Genomic DNA, 24,800 nt, shown 5'->3' on the forward strand with positions numbered 1-24,800 from the left:
TTAACATTAAAAACCTTACATGAAGTTAAAAGTGAAGTGAAAGTCGCTCAGTCGTGTCCGACTCTTTGCGACCCCATGGACTGTAGCCCACCAGGCTCCTCCGTCCATGGAATTCTCCAGGCAAGAATACTGAGTGGGTTGCCATTCCCTTCTCCAAGGGATCTTCCCAACCCAGGGATGGAACCCGGGTCTCCCGCATTGCAGGCAGGTCTTTTACTGTCTGAGCCACCAGGGAAGCCCTACGTGAAGTTTAAGAAAAACTTAAAAGCTACCCTTTAATCTGCCTTGCTCCAAATTAAGGAGTATTGTCTCAAGATTTTTGTTCTCAATAGGTCAGGGGAAGGAGTGGGCTTTTGAAAACCTGTTTCTCTCCTTGGCCATGACCAGCTGAAATTCCTGACAACGTATGACTTCACCTCTTCGGTTGTTAAACTTCCTTTACTGCTTTTTATTTAGTACATCAGTTACGGGGGAAAGAAGATTATAAACTGGCTTCAGTGGGCTGGCAGTCAGCTGAAGATATTTTTGGAAGCTGACTTAATACTTTTGGAACAAGCTGGAAAGAAACAGATTAGGAAAAGAGGGAGAAAGAGAAGATAGAGCAGACTGGAACAGTCAGTAAGCACTGAGTCTCAGCAATGTAAGAATGTCTAGAAGAGGAGAAACCTGGCCTAGAACAAAAGACAGGATAAGAACAGAAATAAATATTTGTGAGTTACTTCCCCAAGACACAAGACGAAAATAAGACCACAGGAAAAAGGACGATGAGTGAGCCGCACCCTCGGACAGTCTGTGTATTAGGGGCTGGAGGTGAGGCAAAGAGAAGCCCGTGTATTACAAATTTACATCACATGTATCACTGTATTTCACTGCTCTGATACAAGTATATCTGTAATAAAGCTTATTATACTTGGGAACAAAGGACCTCAAAGTCTAAAGAAGTCAATAATACCACTGAAAAAGAACCTAAGCAATGATTATATCTAAACTGTGACAGTAATAGAATCTTGCAGTTTATGATTATAAAGTGTAACATTTTTCTTTGAGAGAGTCTAAAAACTATACACCTTTTGCAATAAATACACAGAATACATACACACAGTGATGTAAACAGGCTACCCCTAAAACTTAAATTTAATATGTGGAAAAATTACCTTTGTATCTTGTGGCTCAGTTCCAGAACACTGCCTCTGTGCTGTTTCTATTTTGGAATCCAGGACATCTGGGGTATCGTCTGAAAATCAGTTTAAACAGAATCACAAAGGAATAAAAGCTAAATGAAAAATGAAATGCACAGTTCTATTTCAAGACAGTTTGAGACTTCTTTCTTAGGCTTATGATACAGTGAAGCCAAAGCGATCCTAAATGTATTTATAATGTCATGTGACACAAGCACTGGGCACTGGCCTGGGCCCTAGCAAAGCCGAAAAATAAAAAATCTACAAATGCTTAAATGACTCCAACAAAACAGCAGGTTCTGTGGAGAGGGCTTAGGGCACAGAGTTTCTAGACATACTTTTTAACTTCCTGAACAACTTACTCTCTAAGTGGTATGGCTTAGTGATGAAGACCATGATCTTGGGAATCAGATTTACTTGGTAGAGAAAAAGTCACAATTTCTCAAAATCTTTATTTCTATATTTACAAAATGGCAATAATATCTGACTCACATAGTGATTGGGAATGTGTATGAAGTACTAGAGATAGTACCTAGGTTTGGTATGAACTCAATAATTACAAAACATGTTCCCAACCAAAAAAGTAAAGTATGTAACTATCCATTTTTTCCTCACATATTATTTGTTATTTAATGAGTTTGCATTTTATGTCAGGTATTAAACTATAAAAGTCTCTGCACTGTCCAAAATGGGAGCCACTAGCCACAATGGCTCCTGAAATTTAATTAAAAATTCAAATACAATGAAAAACTCAGCCTTTCATTCACAGTGACTACATTCAAGTGCTCAACAGTCGTGCGCCTTGTAGCTGCCAGTAGACAAAACAAATACGGAACATTTCCACCTCAGTGCAAATTCTATGGGCTGGCATTGTTACAGACTGAGAGAAAATCAACAGCATGAAGCACAGAAGGGTTATTATTACAGGCATGTTACTAGAGTGCTTCACTAGCTCTGTGTGAGGCCTCTGTTTATGACATAAAATAAGGAACTCAGTGGCACCTGGAGCCCAGGTGACAGAGGGAGCCTGGGTTTCTGTGATTTCCAAGGGCTGGGTCTTCGCCGGGAACAATCTAGCTTCTAGATCAAGTCCAGAAAAGACCCTGGAGGGGTCAGGCTGGTCGGGAAACACACGAGACTCAACAGTTATAAACGATTCCTACCCTCAAGAATTTTCTATGCTACTGGCCCACTATTTGGATGTGGAAATTATATGATTTTCAGAGACATTTAAAACAGGAACATGTATATTCTAGATACCTAGTTCATCTTCTGAAGAGAGGTACTGCTTCTTTGTTTTTCTTTTAGGTATGTGCCTTTCTTCCTCTTCAACCTGGAATTACGAGTGACTGTATTAAAGGCAGCAGAACCTGGAACCAATTCTACTTAAATGGGAGCACACTGTATTAGTTTCTAGTCCTTGAGACAAATTTTTTAAAAATCTAGAATGATACTTCTGTCATCTAGATTGAGACTAGACTCATTTCGTAAGCTTGAGTCTTTTTAAAGATTTGAATATAAACCCATAAAAAATATCCAAATCTATTTTTCATTTCATAATGTACTTCAACAATTCTAAAATATGTTAAAAATATCCTCATTTTACCACCTTTGAAGTCAATCTATGTTTTGCAATTGATGGCACGTCATAAATTAATTGGCAGCATTTTTCTGCTCTCTTGGTGGCTCATTAAAAGGCTGATGAAAGGAAGTATATAAGAAAACAGTATCACTTCAGCTCAGTTCAGTTCAGTCGCTCAGTCGGGTCCGACTCTTTTCGACCCCATGAATCGCAGCACTCCAGGCCTCCCTGTCCATCACCAGCTCCCGGAGTTCACTGAGACTCACGTCCATCGAGTCAGTGATGCCATCCAGCCATCTTATCCTCTGTCATCCCCTTCTCCTCTTGCCCCCAATCCCTTGCAGCATCACAGTCTTTCCCAATGAGTCAACTCTTCGAATGAGGTGGCCAAAGTACTGGAGTTTCAGCTTTAGCATCAGTCCTTCCAAAGAACACCTAGGACTGATCTCCTTTAGAATGGACTGCTTGAATCTCCTTGCAGTCCAAGGGACTCTCAAGAGTCTTCTCCAACACCACAGTTCAAAACCATCAATTCTTCGGCGCTCAGCTTTCTTCACAGTCGAACTATCACATCCATACATGACCACTGGAAAAATCATAGCCTTGACTAGATGGACCTTTGTTGGCAAAGTAATGTCTCTGCTTTTTAATATGCTATTTAGGTTGGTCATAACTTTCCTTCCAAGGAGTAAGCGTCTTTTAATTTCATGGCTGCAATCACCATCTGCAGTGATTTTGGAGCCCAAAAAAATAAAGTCTGACACTGTTTCCACTGTTTCCCCATCTATTTCCCATGAAGTGATGGGACCAGATGCCATGATCTTGTTTTCTGCATGTTGAGCTTTAAGCCAACTTTTTCACTCTTCTCTTTCACTTTCATCAAGAGGCTTTTGAGTTCCTCTTCACTTTCTTCCATAAGGGTGGTGGTGTCTGCATATCTGAGCTTATTGATATTTCTCCCAGCAATCTTTATTCCAGCTTGTGCTTCCTCCAGCCCAGCGTTTCTCATGATGTACTCTGCATATAAGTTAAATAAGCAGGGTGACAATATACAGCCTTAACGTACTCCCTTTCCTATTTGGAACCAATCTGTTGTTCCATGTCCAGTTCTAACTGTTGCTTCCTGACCTGCATATAGGTTTCTTGAGGCAGATCAGGTGGCCTGGTATGCCCATCTCTTTCAGAATTTTCCACAGTTTATTGTGATCTACCCAGTCAAAGGCTTTGGCAAAGTCAAAAAGGCAGAAATAGATGTTTTCCTGGAACTCTTGCTTTTTCCATGATCCAGCGGATATTGGCAATTTGCTCTCTAGTTCCTCTGCCTTTTCTAAATCAGCTTGAACATCTGGAAGTTCACAGTTCATGTATTGCTGAAGCCTGGCTTGGAGAATTTTAAGCATTACTTTACTAGCCTGTGAGATGAGTGCAATTGTATGGTAGTTTGAGCATTCTTTGGCATTGCCTTTCTTTGGGATTGGAATGAAAACTGACCTTTTCCAGTCCTGTGGCCACTGCTGAGTTTTCCAAATTTGCTGGCATATTGAGTGCAGCACTTTCACAGCATCACCTTCCAGGATTTGGAATAGCTCAACTGGAATGCCATCACCTCCACTAGCTTTGTTCGTAGTGATGCTTTCTGAGGCCCACTTGACTTCACATTCTAGGATGTCTGGCTCTAGGTCAGTGATCACGCCATCAGGATTATCTGGGTCGTGAAGATCTTTTTTGTACAGTTCTTCTGTGTATTCTTGCCATCTCTTCTTAGTATCTTCTGCTTCTGTTAGGTCCATATCATTTCTGTCCTTTATTGAGCCCATCTTTGCATGAAATGTTCCTTTGGTATCTCTGATTTTCTTGAAGAGATCTCTAGTCTTTCCCATTCTGTTGTTTTCCTCTATTTCTTTGCATTGATTGCTGAGGAAGGCTTTCTTATCTCTCCTTGCTATTCTTTGGAACTCTGCATTCAGATGTTTATATCTTTCTTTTTCTCCTTTGCTTTTTGCTTCTCTTCTTTTCACAGCTATTTGTAAGGCCTCCTTAGACAGTCTTTTTGCTTTTTTGCATTTCTTTTCCATGGGGATGGTCTTGATCCCTGTCTCCTGTACAATGTCACAACCTCCATCCATAGTTCATCAGGCACTCTATCTATCATATCTAGTCCCTTAAATCTATTTCTCACTTCCACCGTATAATCATAAGGGATTTGATTTAGGTCATACCTGAACTGGACATGGAACAACAGACTGGTTTCAAATAGGAAAAGAAGTACGTCAAGGCTGTATATTGTCACCCTGGTTATTTAACTTACATGCAGAGTACATCATGAGAAATGCTGGGCTGGAAGAAGCAAAAGCTGGAATCAAGATTGCCGGGAGAAATATCAATAACCTCAGATATGCAGATGACACCACCCTTATGGAAGAAAGTGAAGAGGAACAAAAGAGCCTCTTGATGAAAGTGAAAGTGGAGAGTGAAAAAGTTAGCTTAAAGCTCAAGATTCAGAAAACGAAGATCATGGCATATGCTCCCATCACTTCATGGGAAATAGATGGGGAAACAGTGGAAATAGTGTCAGACTTTATTTTTTTGGGCTCCAAAATCACTGCAGATGGTGATTGCAGCCATGATATTAAAAGACGCTTACTCCTTGGAAGAAAAGTTATGGCCAACCTAGATAGCATATTGAAAAACAGAGACATTACTTTGCCAACAAAGGTCCATCTAGTCAAGGCTATGGTTTTTTCTGTGGTCATATATGGATGTGAGAGTTGGACTGTGAAGAAAGCTGAGGGCCAAAGAATTGATGCTTTTGAACTGTGGTGTTGGAAAAGACTCCTGAGAGTCCCTTGGACTGCAAGGAGATCCAACCAGTCCATTCTAAAGGAGATCAGTCCTGGGTGTTCCTTGGAAGGAATGATGCTAAAGCTGAAACTCCAGCACTTTGGCCACCTCTTGCGAAGAGCTGACTCACTGGAAAAACTCTGATGCTGGGAGGGATTGGCGACAGGAGGAAAAGGGGACGACAGAGGATGAGATGGCTGGATGGCATCACCGACTCGATGGACATTGAGTGTGAGTGAACTCCAGGAGTTGGTGATGGACAAGGAGGCCTGGCGTGCTGCGATTCATGGGGTCGCAAAGAGTCAGACATGACTCAGTGACTGAACTGAACTGAATGGTCTAGTGGTTTTCCCTACTTACTTCAATTTAAGTCTGAATTTGGCAATAAGGAGTTCATGATCTGAGCCACAGAGAGTTCCCGGTCTTATTTCTGCTGACTGTATAGAGCTTCTCCATCTTTGGCTGCAAAGAATATAATCAATCTGATTTTGGTGTGGACCATCTGGTGATGTCCATGGGTAGAGTCTTCTCTTGTGTTGCTGGAAGAGGGTGTTTGCTATGACCAGTGTGTTCTCTTGGCAAAACTCGATTAGCCTTTGCCCTGCTTCATTCTGTACTCCAAGGCCAAATATGCCTGTTACTCCAGGTGTTTCTTGACTTCCTACTTTTGCATTCCAGTCCCCTATAATGAAAAGGACATCTTTTTTGGGTGTTAGTTCTAAAAGGTCTTGTAGGTCTTTATAGAACCGTTCCACTTCAGCTTCTTCAGTATTACTGGTTGGGGCATAGACTTGGATTACTGTGATATTGAATGGTTTGCCTTGGAAATGAACAGAGATCATTCTGTCATTTTTGAGACTGTATCCAAGTAGTGCATTTCAGACTCTTCTGTTGACCATGATGGCTATTCCATTTCTTCTGAGGGATTCCTGCCCGCAGTAGTAGATATAATGGTCATCTGAGTTAAATTCACCCATTCCAGTCCATTTTAGTTCGCTGATTCCTAGAATGTCGACGTTCACTCTTGCCATCTCCTGTTTGACCACTTCCAATTTGCCTTGATTCATGGACCTGACATTCCAGGTTCCTATGCAATATTGCTCCTTACAGCATCGGACCTTACTTCTATCACCAGTCACATCCACAACTGGGCATTATTTTTGCCCTTCATTCTTTCTGGAGTTATTTCTCCACTGATCTCCAGTAGCATATTGGGCACCTACCGACCTGGGGAGTTCCTCTTTCAGTACCCTATCATTTTGCCTTTTCATACTGTTCATGGGGTTCTCAAGGCAAGAATACTGAAGTGGTTTGCCATTCCCTTCTCCAGTGGACCACATTCTGTCAGAGCTCTCCACCATGACCCGCCTGTCTTGGGTGGACCCACGGGCATGGCTTAGTTTCATTGAGTTAGACAAGGCTGTGGCCCGTGTGATAGATTGGCTAGTTTCCTGTGAGTATGGTTTCAGTGTGTCTGCCCCCTGATGCCCTCTTGCAACACCTACCGCCTTACTTGGGTTAGAAAACAGTATGGACATGTCCAAATAATCCTGCAACCTGCTAAATTACCTAATCTTACAAAAGCATAAACAAGTAACACAGACACAGAGAACTCTTAATACCTATTAATACATTTAATTTCTCATCTATACAGAGAGCTAAAAGCCCTTTGCACAAGAGAAAGCACTATTCGTAAAACATGAAGTGCTTGAGTTTCCTACAAAAACCCACCTCTTTAGGATTTGCTTCAGCGCTATGACATCTTATGGCTTCTGTGTTGTCTTTTCCACCATTGGATATCTCTGAGTAAGAAATACAAAAGAAAAAAGAAAAAACAAACCCCCTTAAGTATTCACTCCAATACTTACTTTAGGCACATGTGTAGAATGGGAAAGGAAAAGAGGAAGGCACTTGACAAGTGATTGTGGTGTGATCCTTACACAACTACGTCAGGTTAAGTTCCATGATTTCTATTTCTAGAATGAGTGAGCGGGGTTCAAGGAGGGGACAGACTCACTGGCATTTACACGGCAGACCTCAAGGCCACTTTCCCCCAGCTCCTGAGCAGCAGAGCATGAGCAAGTGTCCAAGGAACACAGCACACCATGCATGCAGCTCTCTCTGGAAGTCGTGGACAAGTCACACTTGCACACTAAATGTCCACTAACAGAAGAAGCAATACAAATAAAAAATAACTGTACAGGGGATTAAGACCGCTTTCCCCATTCTTGGAACAGGGAACGAACAAAATCAGTAGGAATAAATACAACTCTGTACTTTGTTCTCAGAACAGAATTATCCCTCTGGAGCTGGCAGTCTCTCCAGCTTGCATGGAGTAAGGCCTGACTCCCGGGCAATGAGCACGTTAAGTGTGAGGGCCCTGGTCTGCTATCACACTGAGGCTGCTTGTCGGAAGGCAGCACAGTTTACGCAGCACAGAACCTCCCCTATAAGCAAACCACAGAGGACTATACATTTTGTAGTCACACTGGACAAACCCATTGTGAGGTTCCTGGCAAACTGTAATTGTTATTTAAGTCCAGGGACCATTTATAAGGTTCATGACCTTGAACGAGCCACTGGCCCACTCTCTATGTCTGTTACCTCAACTACAGGTGTGATGCTGTGAACACTCACTTTACTGGATTATATGAGTTACATGATTAAAAATTTGCCAAGTAATTATAATTAGCACAGGGCCTGCCACATAAAAGGCACTTGACAAATGACAATTACAATTAATATTAAAATTATACTACGAAATTTATTAACTTACCTTCTTTGCTATAAAATTTCCCATGAATTTCAGTTGTTTCTGAGCCTGCATTTTCGACCTAAACACACAACAGAAAAGGCTATTTATAGATATTCTTAAAAATCTTGAATATCTAGAAAATACTCTGGCTGTTTGAAGAACACTTAAAGGGACTGGCGAACGTGTTCTTTTAAATTTCACCCAGTTCAAGAGCAGAGGACACCTTCTTTTTGAAGAAGTTTCAGTTTAACAAATTAGCATCCTATTGTAGTTTATTCTCCTTGTCGTTAAAGCAGTTATGGTAAGAGTAAGAAATAAAGAGAGAAAAAACTTTAGAAATTCTCTTCCCATCCAATGATCCTTCATGATTTTCTTTTTAAAAAATGTTGAGGGATTTTGTCAATCTGTTATAAGGTTTCCCTCAGGCAAGCCTTGTCAATTTTACTTTTTTTTGAGGGAAAGCCTCTGAATATCTCTCATGCACACTCAGTCACTTTAGTCGTATCCCACTCTCTGCGACCACATAGACTGTGCCCGCCGGGCTCCTCTGTCCATGGGGTTCTCCAGGCAAGGACACTAGAGTGGGTTGCCATTCCCTTCTCCAGGGATCTTCCCCATCCAGGGACTGAACCTGAGTTTCTCATGTCTCCTGCACTGGCAGTTGAGTTCTTTACCACACTAGTGCCACCTGGGAAGCCCCCAGAATATCCTACAACATTCTAAGCCCCAGCTGCAGAATTTCCTGTTTGGAAAGGACAGACACTCTCAGAAAGGAAAAAGGCAGCTGCTGGGGGCGTCAGGGAAACAAGGCAGAACGCAGCACACGGTGGGGCAGGCCTGGAGATACAGCCACATTTCGAATCCTTTGAGCTCTTGGAGGGTAAACCCGAACAGAACCAAGTGGGGCTCTTCTCCTTCACTCAGCAGACTGGGTGTGAGGGTCTAGATACAGCCTGGGATGTCTCAACAGAGGGAGGTAAGCCCCCTGACACCATGGGTGTTTGGTGGGAAGCAGGGCTCTTCTGAGTCTTCTAGTGACACTGGAAAGAATGTGACTATCTGTGATTCACAAGCATTTTACAAAATGTACACTTCTCTATGCATTAAGACAGACCAAAAAAAAAAAAAATCCTTCAAAGACAAAAGGGATTATGAGAGCCACAGCTAGGAAAAAATATGCATTTATGGCAATTGCAATTTAGTACACTCACAAACACTTTCTAAAGATACACAGTGAAGTTCTTAAAGTCAGTTTGGTCTACGGCACCAGGATAATTTAAAACACCACAGTCCAATTTGCAGTCCCATTACAGTAATAAAAAATAGAAAGCTCCCAATTCTTCAAAGAATTTCATTAAGATTACCAGGGGAGCTCCCGAGTCTGAGGGATCTGGACCTTCTTCTATTTCCTTGGTTCTGTCTCATGATATTGGCCTAAAAAGCCACTAGAACACAGGGCTGCTGAATTCAGAGTGACTCCTTTTTTCTGAGAAAAGCAACTAAGTTTCCTGACATCAGTGGATAAAGCTGAACATGAAATTAAAGATGTGAGTAGGTTGAACTTCAATGGAGCGCACACTACAAATGGCCTCATCTCCTAAAGAAACGTGTGGCCAGCCCCTCCCCTAAATGTAATCACTTTCAAAACCTCAAACCAAAATAATCCCAAGTGATAACAACAAAATCCAAACAATTACGGTGACTTACATTTGGTGAGTCAATCGCCAGCGAAGGCTCCCTCTGCAGTTCAACTGTTCAAAGACAAAAATGAGAAATAAGGAAACTGAAAACTGGTTATGAACAACAGAGAAACCAATTGAGAGCTTTTTAGTTAAGTGGGGCTATGTCACTAAGGGGCCTAAGTGCCTTTGTGAATTATACATTTTGGACCAATTATTTTCTATCAATACCATCTATGTTCTGTCACACGACCAGAAAAACAACAAAATACCGTTCCCTGCATTTTTAGAGTAAAGGCAGCAATCCATTGGATCACTACAGTGATTTAACCATGTCAGCAATCTGAGGCTTGGAAGGAAGGTGGGGAAGGCCTGTGCTATAACTGTTAGGTGACAGGGTAACACTGGTTCATTTAAAAATAATCCCATCAAATGAAGAGTTAGAGCCTATCCCCTCAAACAGCAAAGGGCTATTTATATTCTTTGGAAGCCTCAAGTACAAGCCTACTGTTTCTACTCAACAATGACAGAACACACATTTTTCTTTTAAACAACTTCCTTTTACGTAAGTAGATCTCTTATTGAACTGTACCTAAACACAGTCTGAAATACAACTCTGGGAACAAAGAACTTCAGAATCCAAAAATGTTACCTTCTTGACAATTAACAAATGGGATATTAATTATGTGTACTGTAACATATACACAGGAATTTTAACTACCATCTATCCAAGTTTTGGGAAGATTATTCATCGTTAGGGTTTTAACATGTCAGGACGAGTGGCTTACCAGGTCTTGGGGTGGTCTTCCAGGAAGCCCTGGTATTTCTGCTTATAAGGTTCCTGTGGTCACGTACTTTGAAGGCTGCCCTTTCAGAAGGTTTGCTTTGGAAGGTCCCCACCCTGACAGCCCAGATAGCCCTGGTTGAGGATTTATACACACTACTCCTCACACACTGCCTTTCTCTTTGCCTGGTCCACCAAATACACACCTACTTGTTCTTCAATATTTATCTCCAAATTAGGGGGAATAGCAAGCGCTTGAAGTGAAAATTTAAACGTGTGTGTTCTTTGACCTCTCGGTTCACTTTTTCAAAAAAAATTGGAAAAGTACATGATTATACACATATGGAAGCTCCCTGCAGCGTTACATGTAACAGTAAAAACTACACACACAGGAGGGCACTAAGAGACCCAACAACAGGGGGACCGTGTGCTGCAGACCACTACTGAAACAAATGCAGCTGATCTGCATATGCTGACAAAGAAGGACGCCCACAACATATGGCCGAGTTTAAAAAAGAATTCTAGAGAATGTAACTCAGGCACCGAAACTGAATCACAAGTCTCAGCACTTCGCCCACGAATGACAGCACAAGGTATCTTCCTAGAGGCCAAGGGTGGGAAAGCGATTACTTCTGCTGGGGATTAAGAGAGAAGGTAAGAAATTGGGCCTTTGAAAGATGTCTCTGCTCCTGGATCATGCTTTGCCTGAACTTTTCAGTGTTTTGCATGCTACAGACTGGATGTTTGTGTCCCCTTCACACTGAATATACTGCCACCCACCCCATATATTAAAAATGTAATCCCCAATGTGATGGTGTTGTAGTGAGGGTCTCTGGTGGGTGGTCAGATTTAGACGAGGTCATGTGTAAAGTGGTCCTGAGACCGAAGTGTTTGAGAGCTGCTGTCCTAACTCTGTCTGAGGCTGAGACCTTCCCTTCACACCTTTAGTGGACACTGAAGACTGGTGCAGAGAGAGACTGAGAAGAGGCTCTGCAAGTGGGGAGGAGCTTCAGTGACGCAGCAACGGCCAGAGCCCAGGGGTCAAGAGCATGAGGTTAAAAGAAGTGGGCAGACGGGCGAAGACTAGCCTTCTGGAAATGCGCTTGTGATGGCATCTGGAAGGACAGGGAGGGCCACAGAGACACGCTTGTGGGCAAGAGCAAGGGTCTGCTCCAAGGCAGCTGGTTTGGACACAGTTATTCAGAGGCATCAGATTTAAACACAACCTTACGTGATTCTGACTGATGTTAACGCTTCATGAAGAAAAAGTATAAGTTAAAAATGAAATAGCAAAGAGTTTTTTCTCTAATCTATGTTAAAAAATGATAGGTAAATCCATATAGCCTGTCAATGTTTTATTACATATTAGCTATAAATTTTAAGTGGTGATAAAAGGTAAACCCACATGTAAGGAAAAAAGAATGTGAACAACCGCTAAAAGGAGTTTACCTGTTCCACTCAGCTTTCTCCCACTTGGACTTGCTGGTGGTGCTGGCATTTCATGATTTTTCTCTTCTTCTGATGGCACAAATACCTAAAAAGTCCAAGGCACCATAATAAGGTTATGAGGTTTTTGAAATAAGAAGGTAAGTTTAATTTACCTGAAGGGAATTAAACAAAACACTCAGCATCCTGTCAACCTTTAGGAACAAAAAGGTGAAACTAATCTCATATTTCATCCATCAATGGCTCTCCTATTGCGCTAAAGTAAAATGCTAAGTACAACACACAAGCCCTTCCTGATCTGGTCTCATTTCTTCAAGAGGCTTGAGGTTTCAGCGCAGCTCACCCCTGAAACACTGCAATGCCCAGGACTCACGAATGGCTCTTCCCTTTCTGTGTCCTCGGGTACACTTCCAATGTTTGCAGAAGTCCACTCCAAAGTCCTCCTGCAAGCCGCCCCCCTCCACCCACTGGCCCTGCTGTGAGTCGAGGCTCCTCTGCACTGCGTTCACAGCCCCCATGTTTGCCACTATCTTGTCACGTGGACTCGGAGGCGCCAGGAGATCAGGCTGGAAGGGGGCACGGAGACTAAACTGCGTAGAGCACACAGGCTGTGACAGAGGAACAAGAAAACCTCCTCCCAAACTAGATTTTATTCTAAATCCAATGAGAAGTCATTGGAAATTTCAAGCAGAGCAATGACATGACCTAATTTATGTTTTTCAAGCTAACTCTCAGGGCTGAGTGAAGACTGGAGGAGGGGCTGGAGAGGAAGCAGAATGGGGACACTACCTACCGGGGTAGAGGCTTAGACTAGGTGGTAGCCGTAGAAACAGAAATAGGTGGACTCAAGGTACATTTTGGGAATGGAAACTATGAGAACCAGCAATAGATGAAACGTGGGGTGACTGAGGGTGACCCTTGGCTTTCTGGTTTGAGTGGATGGAACTGATGATGGTGCTATCAGCTGAGACTATTCAGGTTCTGAACTCTTCCCTCACACGACGTGTCAGTAACAGAACTGAAATAGCTTTGGTACAGTGAGAGCTGGGGCTGCATTCTGCTCGTGTACATGTATCTGTACATGGTGAAAAGGTACATACACCACTGACAGTTCAGCATAACTGAATGATCAGCCATACCTCAGGTTTCAAGTTGGTTTTCAGTCCCAATCTTCCCACAGCATTTGATGGAGACTCTTTTCTGCCTAAAGAAATGCAAATCATTCAATCAGTTTAAGAATTTGCTTGCAAAATACACCTTGAGTCAAAAGGTAACAGGATGTTGTCTAGCTGTCATCTAGACACGCTATGCCCTCCTCCGTCATGTTTAGTTTCCTGTCAGTAGAAAACAATAAAGGGGAATACGCCCGAAAATTCTCAGATAAAAGGCAAGGGGTCATTCACTCATTTCGGGGGGATGGGATGTGTATAAAAATGTTTCTGGCTGTTATGCTGGCTGGCCACGAAGAATGATACTCTATCATTTGTGAGGACGTCTTATTTCCAAGTATTTTCCTATAGATATCTGTATCAAGCTTGTCCCTAAAAGAAAACATTCAAGGCCACTGAGATATATTCCTAATAAAGATGGTGATTTGTGAACAGACTCATTTTACTTGCTTGTGCTAACACAGCAAAGTTGAACATAAAGTTAAAAACTGTGAAACAGATAAAAAGGGAACAGAATTTTCCCTGGTAGACTCAAACCTATCCCTTTCTTTCCTTCTCTCCTCTGTCCTGAGACTTGTTCCTCTCACTTGCCCACATGGACGCCTCCCAAGAAAACCCTTCCTTTCTCCAGGAGGCTGTGGGCTTATTCCTTGCTAAAAGTCCTTCTATTTCTGCTCCTTCAGAGGGAAGGAGAGGCAGGAGGCAGGAGGAATAACAGACTGTAGCAATGGCTGAGTCATAGAAACTTCCAGAACATTCAACTCACCCTAAGTTAAAGTCAACAGAAAAATTTTAAGTCATTTATTTCAATCCTTGGAACATCTCTTAGTGTCTCCTAAGTCCCTATAAGAAACAGGACTAAATCTACTGGCCTCAGCCTCCAGAGTAGCACTTAGGTGATATTTCAGCTTAAAAGTGCAGCTTGCTCCCATTTACACAGAGTAGCGAGGAAGACAGCATCCCTGCTCGCTTCCTGTCCAGCCCACGTACCCCCTTCGAGTTCTCATAGCATCCTGTTAAGCCTGTCCTAAGCACCTGTCACAGTGCCATGTCACTGCCTAAACACAATATGTGGCTGGATTCACAACCATCTTCCCATCATCTCTGAATCCACAGTGGTACCTGGTATAACATGTCTGAAGTGGGTGGGTGAGTGGTAATCAATGACTGAGCTCCAAGCTTACAGCTTTGAAAAGTACCAACAAGTTTCCAATAAGACCGGCACTCTCTGGAATCTAGCAGGAGGGAACACGATTCTTCTTCAAATACTAAGCCAGAAACTAGCCCACATGAACAATAAACGCTGCTAAATAAAACATAATGTGCTTCCTCAATGAGAAGCAGCCAGCTAGACTAAACTGACACGTACCTGGAACCTGTAATAAGTCACATGAGGGCTGGGACGGGGCTTGTTTTGTGCTATCATCCCCTTCTGACACAACAGAAAGCTGAGGCTCAGATGTGATTTTTTTTTTCCTAAGAGGCATCCAAGTACCATGCAAGTTATTTAAACTCTTCGAACGTTCATTTGTAAAATGAGGTGATTAAAAAAAATGCTCATCTCATACACTGCTGTAAGGTGCCTTCATTTTGACTACTAAGAAGCCTGAAGGCCAAAGATGTTTAGTAACTTGCAACAGTCCTGTGGACTACACTTGTCCAGCCGATGAGACAGCTGGAAGCCTCCTAACTGCCCACGTCGCACATGAGAAGTGGGTCTAAGACTAACCATTTAAACGTGATTTTAGAGAAGCCTGGCTCTCAACTTGGATGACAGTGATTTTGCTATATTCTAAAACCAAAACCTCCCTGGTGGCTCAGACGGTAAAGTGTCCGCCTACAATGTGGGAGACCCAGGTTCAATCCCTGGGACAAGAAGATCTCCTGGAGATGGAAATGGCAATCCACTCCAGTGTTCTTGCCTGGAAAATCCCATGGATGGAGGAGCCTGGTGAGCTACGGTCCATGGGGTTGCAAAGAGTAGGACACGACTGAGCGACTTCACTTTCACTTTCAGAACCAAAACCATCTTAAATATCCTCTACATACAATTATCTTTATAAAACACAAAAATTTGCACTTAAGAGTCTCACCTCGATCACGCAAATTTTCTTCAGAAGAAACAGTGACTTGAAGACCTTCTTGCTGGCAGGATTTGGTCACACTGTTATCTTCTCCTGTTTTCTTAGTGGATGCTGGGACAGTGCACTGGCCACGGTGGTCACTCCTGCTCGTCAAGTTCTGCTCCTGTTTAGCAGCTGAGAGAGCTACATTGTAGGCGGTGGGAAGGGCTGCTGTGTGGGAAGGAGCCATTTCTGACTCCTGGCCATTAATACATTCAGCGGTGGTGGTTTTCAAGTGCCCCTCAGGACCCCACTGGTCATCAGCTTTTTTAGCACCAGGATTGACTGCTGTCAAACAGCGCACACTGATGGTGCCCTCGGGAGCCTGCTCTAGTCCTTTCGGGTTGACAGGCGAGTCCCCACTCCCCCCTGCTGGGCATCTCGCTGGCGTGCTGCCCCCTGATGTCCCTGCCTCAGGCCTTTCATCTTCTCTCTGAACTCTGTCTGCACAGTCCTTGCCAAGCCTCTCGCTCTCTGCCACAATCCCGACACCTGCAGAAAGCATACTGACCGACACCCGGTCATGCTCTTCCCCAGTGCCCCCTGCCACCACAGGGCCCACTTCTTTTCCCCCTGTGGAGGGCCCAGGACACTGACACTTGTCCTCGGCCATTAGGCTGGACAGAGGGGCCTCAGGCTTGCTCATCATCGTGGCTGATGGGGCATCCTTTCCTTTGGGGCTGTCTGCACTCAAATGAACCTCTTCATGCCTGTCGAGACCAGCAGGGGCCAGCAGGCATTCGGCCGTGCTGGTGGAGATGATAGCGGCATCGCTCACGTCCTCTGTGCCAGTGCCCGCGGGCAGCTCCTCCTCCTGCGGGACGGCGCCCGCCATGACCGCCTCACAGCCTTCCGAGGTGCTGGTGGAAATCATGGCCATGTCGCTCGCCTCTTCCGCCGGCCTGACCGAGGCCTGGGCATCCTCTCGCGTGACAGCACTGGACACGGGGCCCTCGCAGTCCTCTCCTGAGCTTGTGGAGATGATAGCGCTGCCGTCCTTCTCTTCCAGGACGGGTTGCTCATGTTCCCTTTCCCTAGACACACCGCACACAGAGGCTTCGCAATCTTCTGCGATGCTGGTGGAAATGAGCGCACATTCGTCCTTCTCCTCCTTGCTGGTTGAAGCAAGGGGGCTCTCGGCTTGCGCAGGCGCACTGGGCGTGGGCCCCTCAAAGTCATCGGCGCTCACCAGGGCCAGCGCTTTGGCTCTGTCTTCCACGGCTGCCACGGGCTGCGGACTCTGGGCACCATGGAGGGCTGTCGCGCTGGAAATGGGCACTTCGAATTCCTCCCCGATGCTTGTGGAAATCATGGCACACTCGTCTTTCTCCTCGTTTCTCGCAGCCGTGAGTTGGCTCCCGTCACCTGATGCTGCGCTGGGCATGGGGGCCTCGAACTCCTCCATGTTCACTCTGGGGCCCTCCGCGCTCTCTTCAGGTCTCAAGGCGCTTGAATGGCCAGCCCTCATGTCTACCACAGTGCTGAGCTGTGGGGTGAGATCGTCTGTTGTGCTGGTGGAGATCACCAAGCCCTTCCCTTCACCTGAACCCCCAGCCACACCAGCCTGGTTGGCGACACTGTCAATGGCCGTGGCGACCGCAAGGCCATCACAGTCTTCGTTCTCTACGGAGGTGATGTCACCCTCATCTTTTTCGCCCGGTGACGTGTGAGGAGGCTCATGTTCTGGCACAGCAGCGGACACGAGGGCCTCGTAACTGTCCCCCACCAGGCCAGTGGAGGGCGTGGTATCGTCGGCTTTTTCGTTTCTGCTGAGCTCACCGTCCCTGCGGTCTAAAGCTGCGCTGGTCATGGGCCCCTGGCGACCTTCAGAAGCGGGAGCCGCCATGCCCTCCCCTGCAGCCCCGCTGCTCACGCTGCTCTCCACGACCCCTTTGGCGCTGGAGCAGATCTCTGCGTCTTTAGTGTCCTTCTCAGCGCCGCTCACGCTGTCCACGGTACTCTCGTATGCATGCGGGACGGTGCCACCGGCCTCGGCGTCCACACGCCCTGCCACAGGGCCAAGCTGAGCGTCTCCGCCTGCGCTCTCGCAGACCGACATCCCTTCGCTCTCCTCTTCCATCCCTGTGCACGTGGACGCGTGCCCGACCTCATTCCCCCGGCCCGTGCTGGTCACCACGCCCTCCCCTTCATCCTCGTCCTCCTTGGCGCCCGTGCTGGTCACCACGCCCTCATCGTCGCAGGGGCCGGGGGCCACCACCGGCGCATCAGTGGGGTCTTTGGCTACCGTGCTATCCATGGCACTCTCTTCGTTTTCTTCGGATTCGGAACTCAGGGCGAAGCCTTCCCTGCTCTCCTCTGAACCTGTGCAGCTCGCCAGGCCCTCCCCGTCCTCCTCGGTTATCCCGGTGCTGGTGACGGCACTTTCACCCTCCGGGCCGTCCATCACAGAACCGCTTTCCTCCTGGGCGGCGCTGGCTGCCGTGGGGGTGGGGGTGTCTATGGGGCCCCCAGGGGCCCCCGTCACCCTGCGCTCCTCCTGAGGCTCCACCCCAGCTGCGGAGCACAGGACACTGCCGTCTCTTCTACCCCCTGCCCCTGTGCACGTCACCGTCCCCTCGCTTTCCTTCTTGGGCCCTGCTCTCGGTGGGCTTCTCTGGAATCCATCCAACTCTTCGTTGCTTAGGGACCCCTCCCTGATGTCCATCCCCGCACTTGTTACTGCTCCGTCGCTCTCAACCTCACTGATAAACCTGACCGTTCCTTCCACGAGTTCCGAGTCTCCACCTGAAGACCCATCGCACTTGCCCTCAGAACCCGCACTGGTCACAGCGTCATCCTTCTCCTCGGTCGCTGCGCTCCTGGCGTCAGCCTCGGTGGTCCCCGTGGGGGCCGTCACGGGGTCAGCTGCTCTTTCTTCAGGCTCGGCCAGGGCGCATTCCCCACTTTCTCCCTCTTTGGTGCTTGTGAGGAACGTTTCGCTTTCTGCAAATCCTTCTGTGACGACACCCCCACCTTCCTCGGCTGCAGCAAAGATGGTGCCTTCTCTGGCTTCCTCCCCGACGTGAAGAGGGTGGTTTTCGGAGCACGTGCCCGTTGTGAGGCCTTCGTCTGCCTCGATGCTTGTGCAAGGCATGGCCACCCCACCCTCCACCGTCTCTGCAGATGTGGTTGTGGCAGTCCCCGCCTTCACCAGGTTTAGGGGAACACCACTGTCCTTCCCCTCAGTGCTGCTGGCGATGGAAGCCTTTTCTCCTCTACTAGGCCTGGCTGTCGGAATCTCAACTTTCCCGCTCCTTTGATGTAGAACAGAGGACACGGCATTGCTCTCAGCACTGGTGTCCACCTCACTGTGTCCGTGCCTTCTGTCAGCATCGGCTGGTATGTTTTCAACTTCAGCTGGGCCTCTGCTCTGCTTAAGTCCAATAGTATCTGTTTTTGTACTCATGCCTACCACCTGATCAACAGCAACACCAACCTTGTGGCCATTTTCTACAGAAGCCCTAACTGTCTGCTTCGAACTTGAGTTACTTCCTTTCCCATCCACATCCATCAAGCCACCTTCTTTGTCAATGTTCTCCTTTTCCACTGTCCTGTCCCCTGACTCACTGCCAACAGGCGTGTCTACTTTCCCTTGTCTGCTGTGCAGTATGAAGGCCTGTGCACCTTCTGGAATGTGTCTTCTGCTCTCCACGCTGGCTTCTGCTGGTGTATCTACTGTGGAAACGGCATTGCCTTTTCTGCTGTCACTTGTCCTAGGGACTTCTGATTCCTCATCAGTCCAGCTTTGCTTAGGGATTTCAGAGTGGTGGATGAGCGAGGTGCTGGCTGTGGTACCTTCTGACCCACTTCTTCTGTCAACTAAAGGAAGCACCCCTGAATCGTGGGACTGTTTCTGAGGCCCAGCAGTCATGGAGCCTAAGGACGGGGCGGGATCTACCTTTGTGGAATGTTTAAGAGTGGGGTCTCCTGGAGCAAGGCGTTCTTCGGTGGGCCTGGTGGTGTTTTTCAAATTCTTCTGTGCCCTGTCACTTTCTGATGGGGCACGGGGTAACAAACAGTGACTCATTTCGGAGTCTACATTCATTTCCTGAGTTTCTTGTTGAGCAGACTCCTTTTCCTCGGAGTTAGGTTTGGACACAGAGCTTTGGAGATGCATTTTCTTGGTCAGGGTGCTTCTGTGGTCAGCGTGCTTTTCGGAATTACCAACAGCTCCTGTTCCACGCCCCGATTTACAGGCCGGAGATGCTGTTTTTGACTCTCCCATGGGAGTCTGTAACTCCTCCTTTAGGACTGCAGCGGTAGTTTTTTGTTTTGTAACATTTTCTGAGTCAAGTTCTTGCTGAGAGCTACTGCTGCCGTCTTGGGTTTTGCGGACTTCCACTGCATTTTCCATGGCTGGCTCGGGATCAATTTCCATTGGCTCTTGTTCGGGCATCAGGGCAGGATCACCACTTTTTTTGGGTCTCTGAAGGGAGGAACTACTGGGAGCACCTGAAGGGTTTGCTGCTGGTTTTTCTTCTCCTTTAGCCATTTCTTGGGATACGCTGCCTCTTCGATTTTCACACAACCTTCTACTTAACTTCTTCTCTACGACTGAACTACTTCCTCTGGGCTTCTCATGACTGCCGTCAACTTCTTTTCCATCCTTGTCCTCTGTTTTGTTGTCTTCCTTCTTTTTCACGTCCTTACTACTGTGCTTTAAGCTCCTGCTTTTGTGCCCGTCTGACAACTTTCTCTCGAGTCTGGTGGAGCTTGACTCTTTCTCACCCTTGCACCTCTCCTTTGCTAGTGGCAACTTTGCTCTGTGACTAGACTCTCTCTGCACACTATGCGCTGAAGGGGCCACACTCTCTGACGTGGGCTCCACACCGCTTTCCTCAGAAGGTCTGTCTTCAACTCTGGACTTCCGCTGTCTCTCTGGCTCACCTTCTTCAGTGTTCTTCTCCTTCTCTGGTTTTGGAGTGGTTGCCAGTTTTGTGGTATTTTCTTGTGATTCTGTTTCAGATGCTTTCAACTGTTTGCCTTGGCTTCTGGACTTAGACTTCAACACAAGTTTATCTTCCAACAAGCTCTTGGTTCTTCGCCTCTCCTTGTGAATCGCCTCCTCTGGTTTTGAATTACTATCTGCGTTAGTCAAGTCATTATCACATTTATCCTCGGAGTAACTTTCGCTTCTTCTCTGTACTGTGCTTCCATGTTGCCTGGAGCTCAGAGAGTCCTTCTGAATTTTAGAATCACTTGATCTTCTTGATTTGTGCTCTGCCTTGGTTTTGTCTGCTGACCCGTGTCTCTCTTTCTTATTTTCTTTACGAACATTCTCGTCACTTTTTATAATATACTCAGAAACTGGTTTACCATCTTTGCCCAAAACTGACAACTTCCTTTCATTCCGGTGTTTACCTCTTCGTTCAGCTTTATCATCTGACGACAGTTTTGCTTGTTGAGTCGTCTTCTGAACGTTTTCATCTCTCGAGCCTCTCTCGGAAGAGTGAGGCTCGGGCTCATCTCCTGCTTTATGAGCACTGTCACCTCTGTACTTGTGTTTTGTAGACGGTTTGTCTTCTGACAGAGTTTTCTCCTTTTCAGGCTTCTCCTTGGAGGATTTCGCCTCTTTCTTAGGCAGGCTTTTTAAATGTGGTGTTTCTGAATCATCTTTCTTTAGATGCTTTTCGTTTTTAAGCGTGCTCTTCTGTTTCTGGGGTTCTTCTGTGCCACTTTCTGAGCGTTCCAGTGGCCTTTTTCCGTCCCTCGTGTCAGTCTCTTCCTGCACCCCTTCCACCACAACAGGGGTAGAAGTCCGTCTTTTGTGTTCCCTTTCTATTTTGGATTCGTTTTTGTTTTCATCAGCTGGATGCAAAGACTCTGAAAGTCTTCGAGCAGGTTTACTTGGTTCACTCTTTGCATGGACATGCTTTAGATCCTTTGAAGAAGATGCTTTTTCCTTTTCACAATGCTGTAAGAAAATAAAAGTTAAAATATAAGATCTAGTTTTTATATTCAAATCTAAAATTTGGGTGCATTTAGTATGTTGAACGTTGTAACATGCTTGTTGTTGTTGTTTAAGTTCCTAAGCCATGCGACTCTTTGTGACCCCATTTACTGTAGCCTGCCAGGCTCCCCTGTCCGTGGGATTTCCCAGGCAAGAATACTGGAGTGGTGTGCCATTTCCTTCTCCAGGCAATCTTCCTGACCCAGGGATCGAACCCGCGTCTCCTGCATTGCCAGGTGAATTCTTTACCACATGCTACACCTTACTTATTTCACCTCTGCCAATAGCTGGTAGGTATTATTAACTTATTTCTATGCATCAGGAACCTGAAACTCAGGATGGTTCAATAATGTGACATCTTGCAACGAGTTCAGATAATTTCATTCTGGGTCTAATACTCTTCCCACTATATAGCAGCATCTTTATAGAGAGTAGTTCTTTCTCCTGAGATGCGTCCAGGCATTTGGAGGCATTCTCAGACTTTAAATTGCTAAAGCCCACTAATGCCCAGTGGTCACTAATAAATAGAAGCTGAAAGAATGACATTAGTTCTTTTTAGTCCAAAGACTTAATACCTAATGAAGGCAATTAAAAATTTTATAATGAAATAAAGTTTTCTTACATTTTAATTTAGAAATACAAATTATCAATGGGAACTTCATGAATTTAGGTTACCTGTAAGACAGTTTATTTAGGAAGCTTCAAATGCACATAGAAACTCATGGTAACTAATAGTAATCATATCATATACATCTGATGCACATGTTCATACCCAAGGGAAGATACCAATACACCAAAGCAGCCAAACCTTCCTCCTGACCCACAGTCTGGCGCTGACTGGACTAATGTTAATGACCAATGACACTTTATAATAAGGACTCATGAACTAGTTATAATTATTCTTATTCAAACAATGGGCTGAAGTCCTCAGAAAGCCCTTTGTGTCTCTGGGTCAGTTTATCACTGCACCTTTTTTACACTTTAACATGAAGATTAATACACTATTACTATAGGGACTGGGACATAGCAAGATCTTACTTTGAAATTAAATTCCACAAATAAAGAACTAACAGGGATGCCATCAACCTAATTTTACAATAAGTTCTAACCAATTAATGTGAATACAATCTTATAAGATCATTTTCCAAAGGGATTTCTCATAAAAAAAGTTAAATATTAATAATATGACATTAGAATATCAGAATATACTAAATGACTCTAATTTCTACATAAAGACATCAAGAATATTTACCGGCTATGAATAAATAATTACTAAACTATTACTGCTTCCTTTAGAAGTGTTAAGATATTCAATAGTTCAGCTATAGAATTATAAATATAAAAGTATACAGAAAGATTAAAACCCAGTGAAAACAAGTTTATCACAAGTAAAAAGGAGAAAAAATGTACTTACTGAACATTTTGAGGGTATTTTTATCTACATATTTTTACTATTTAAAATGATCACATCTTAGAAAACAGTCCAAGTGCTCAACTATAAGAAAATGCTTAAATTACAGTATATTCATTCAATGTAAGCTATATAATTATCAGAATGTATTAATTAGGAAGTTACAGTGAAATGAGTATGGGGGGGATGTTAAAAACACTATGCAAGGTTACATTTGCTCTACAAAATTATGGACATATGTGGGTGAGAAATGGAAGACAATGATAATTTGTTAGTGGAAGGATTTTAGCTTTTTCCTCCTTTTCTTTTTCATTATTATTCCTGGCTATTTTATTATCGTCAATTTAAGAAACAAGAGGTGGGGGAGTTGGGGGAAGAGAGAGGAGAAGAAAAGTAACTATTATCCAGATAAAAGATCTTAAGAATCAACTTGCCAAAATGAAGAATTTAGGCCATAATAGGATGGGGGTGTTGGAATGTTGAATGTGACAGACTTTCTATTCAAGGTAGAAAAAAAAAAAAAAACCAGACTGTATTCTAAGTTTTACTACAAATAACTGAATGGCTTAACAGAAGAGCATTTAAAGTGGGGTTTTACTAATTAAGACATACCTCACTTGTTTTGAGTGTTTCTCTGGAATCTTCTTCAGATTGCTGTTTCTTTTTAGAATTCTCATCAATGTTCCTAGGTGGGGCAAAATGTGAAATAAGAACTTTGGACCAAAAAATGTGATTTAAATTTCTCAGGAAGATTTTTTAAAAAGCTTAGCTTTTCTTCACTATAAAACACTTAATTTGTACCTAGAGACTTGTGCACTTCAAATTAAATCCTATTCTTGGTTGACAGTGAAGAGCTAAATCCCGAATGTGAAGTGGACCACTCTTGGTCCTAGAGGAAAGTATTCTTGAAACAAAAATTTGTGATTTGTCGCTTGAAGAAGAATATGACATGGGCTACAATTTCATTTTGAAAGTCTTATCTTCTGAATAAACAGAGTAGTTCTATTTATTCAGATAGAGAAGGCTGAAGTCTGTAAGAAAAATGAGAGCCTCCTTCTCTCACTTAGTTCTGCAGATTGACTCAGCTAAAATCACTGACGTAGTTACCTTCAAGTCTAAGATAAACTTACAGAACTGCATGTTGCCGGTACAGCAATGCTATAGCCCACGCCTACACAGCCACCTTCAGTCTCTTCAGCTTTGTAATTCTTACAGAATTAACCATGATCATGAGGTGCTAAAAACAATGTTTGGCTTGGAATGCTGGTTTACGGGGAGAAGCATGAGATACTAGTGAAGTGTGTGGAAAGACTAGAGAATGGAGGCAGCGCCGTCAGTAAGAGGTAACTGAATGTCCAGAAGGGGAACGGCTCCTGAGTGCTTCAGAGGGTCTACACACTCTCTGAGACTATGGACAACTGTGTGCTTATGCACTTGCATTTCTCTGGGCAAAGAGTCCAATGGTTCCATGAGATTATCAAATAAAGTCTGCTCCCACCCCCACAAAAGAAAAAGATTAGTACACACTGTTTTGAAATATCATAGATATTAACATAATGAATTATGATACTGAAAAGAAAACCCTATTCCATGTTATTTCATAAACACGGAATAATATACACACTCAAGGTCTGACTCTTTCCTGTCATTTTCAATGCCTCTCTTCTGAAAGCTTGTTGAGAGAATATTATAATGTGAATGTGGCCAAATAAATACGTACCTGGAGTCCTTTTTCCTCTTTTTGCTTAAGGCTACCTTTTTCTCTAAAACTTTCCGTTCTTTAAGGACTTCTTTAATTCTGGGGGCTTTGGGTTCCAAACCTTTTGTTGATGATTCTTCTAAGTCCACACTACTTTTGCCTGGGGAAGAAGCAATCAACAAA

The 24,800-nt window shown here is 44.5% G+C and overlaps 1 protein-coding gene across 2 annotated transcripts in view; it reads right to left on the reverse strand.

Moving 5' to 3' along the window:
• Positions 1–24,800, reverse strand: part of BOD1L1 (biorientation of chromosomes in cell division 1 like 1) — a 53,402-nt gene that overhangs the window by 13,704 nt on the left and 14,898 nt on the right. For both annotated transcript variants that reach the window (NM_001192190.3, XM_015471774.3), the window contains exons 8-17: positions 24,639–24,777; positions 23,531–23,603; positions 15,528–21,471; positions 13,405–13,469; positions 12,269–12,353; positions 10,064–10,107; positions 8,378–8,435; positions 7,333–7,403; positions 2,439–2,511; positions 1,155–1,234 (exon numbers count right to left, since the gene is read on the reverse strand). In NM_001192190.3, coding sequence (NP_001179119.2) covers positions 1,155–1,234; positions 2,439–2,511; positions 7,333–7,403; positions 8,378–8,435; positions 10,064–10,107; positions 12,269–12,353; positions 13,405–13,469; positions 15,528–21,471; positions 23,531–23,603; positions 24,639–24,777 — 6,632 coding nt within the window. The remainder of the gene's footprint in view (positions 1–1,154; positions 1,235–2,438; positions 2,512–7,332; positions 7,404–8,377; positions 8,436–10,063; positions 10,108–12,268; positions 12,354–13,404; positions 13,470–15,527; positions 21,472–23,530; positions 23,604–24,638; positions 24,778–24,800) is intronic.

Source organism: Bos taurus, chromosome 6 (genome assembly GCF_002263795.3).
Source record: "Bos taurus isolate L1 Dominette 01449 registration number 42190680 breed Hereford chromosome 6, ARS-UCD2.0, whole genome shotgun sequence".
Lineage (NCBI taxonomy): Eukaryota > Metazoa > Chordata > Mammalia > Artiodactyla > Bovidae > Bos > Bos taurus.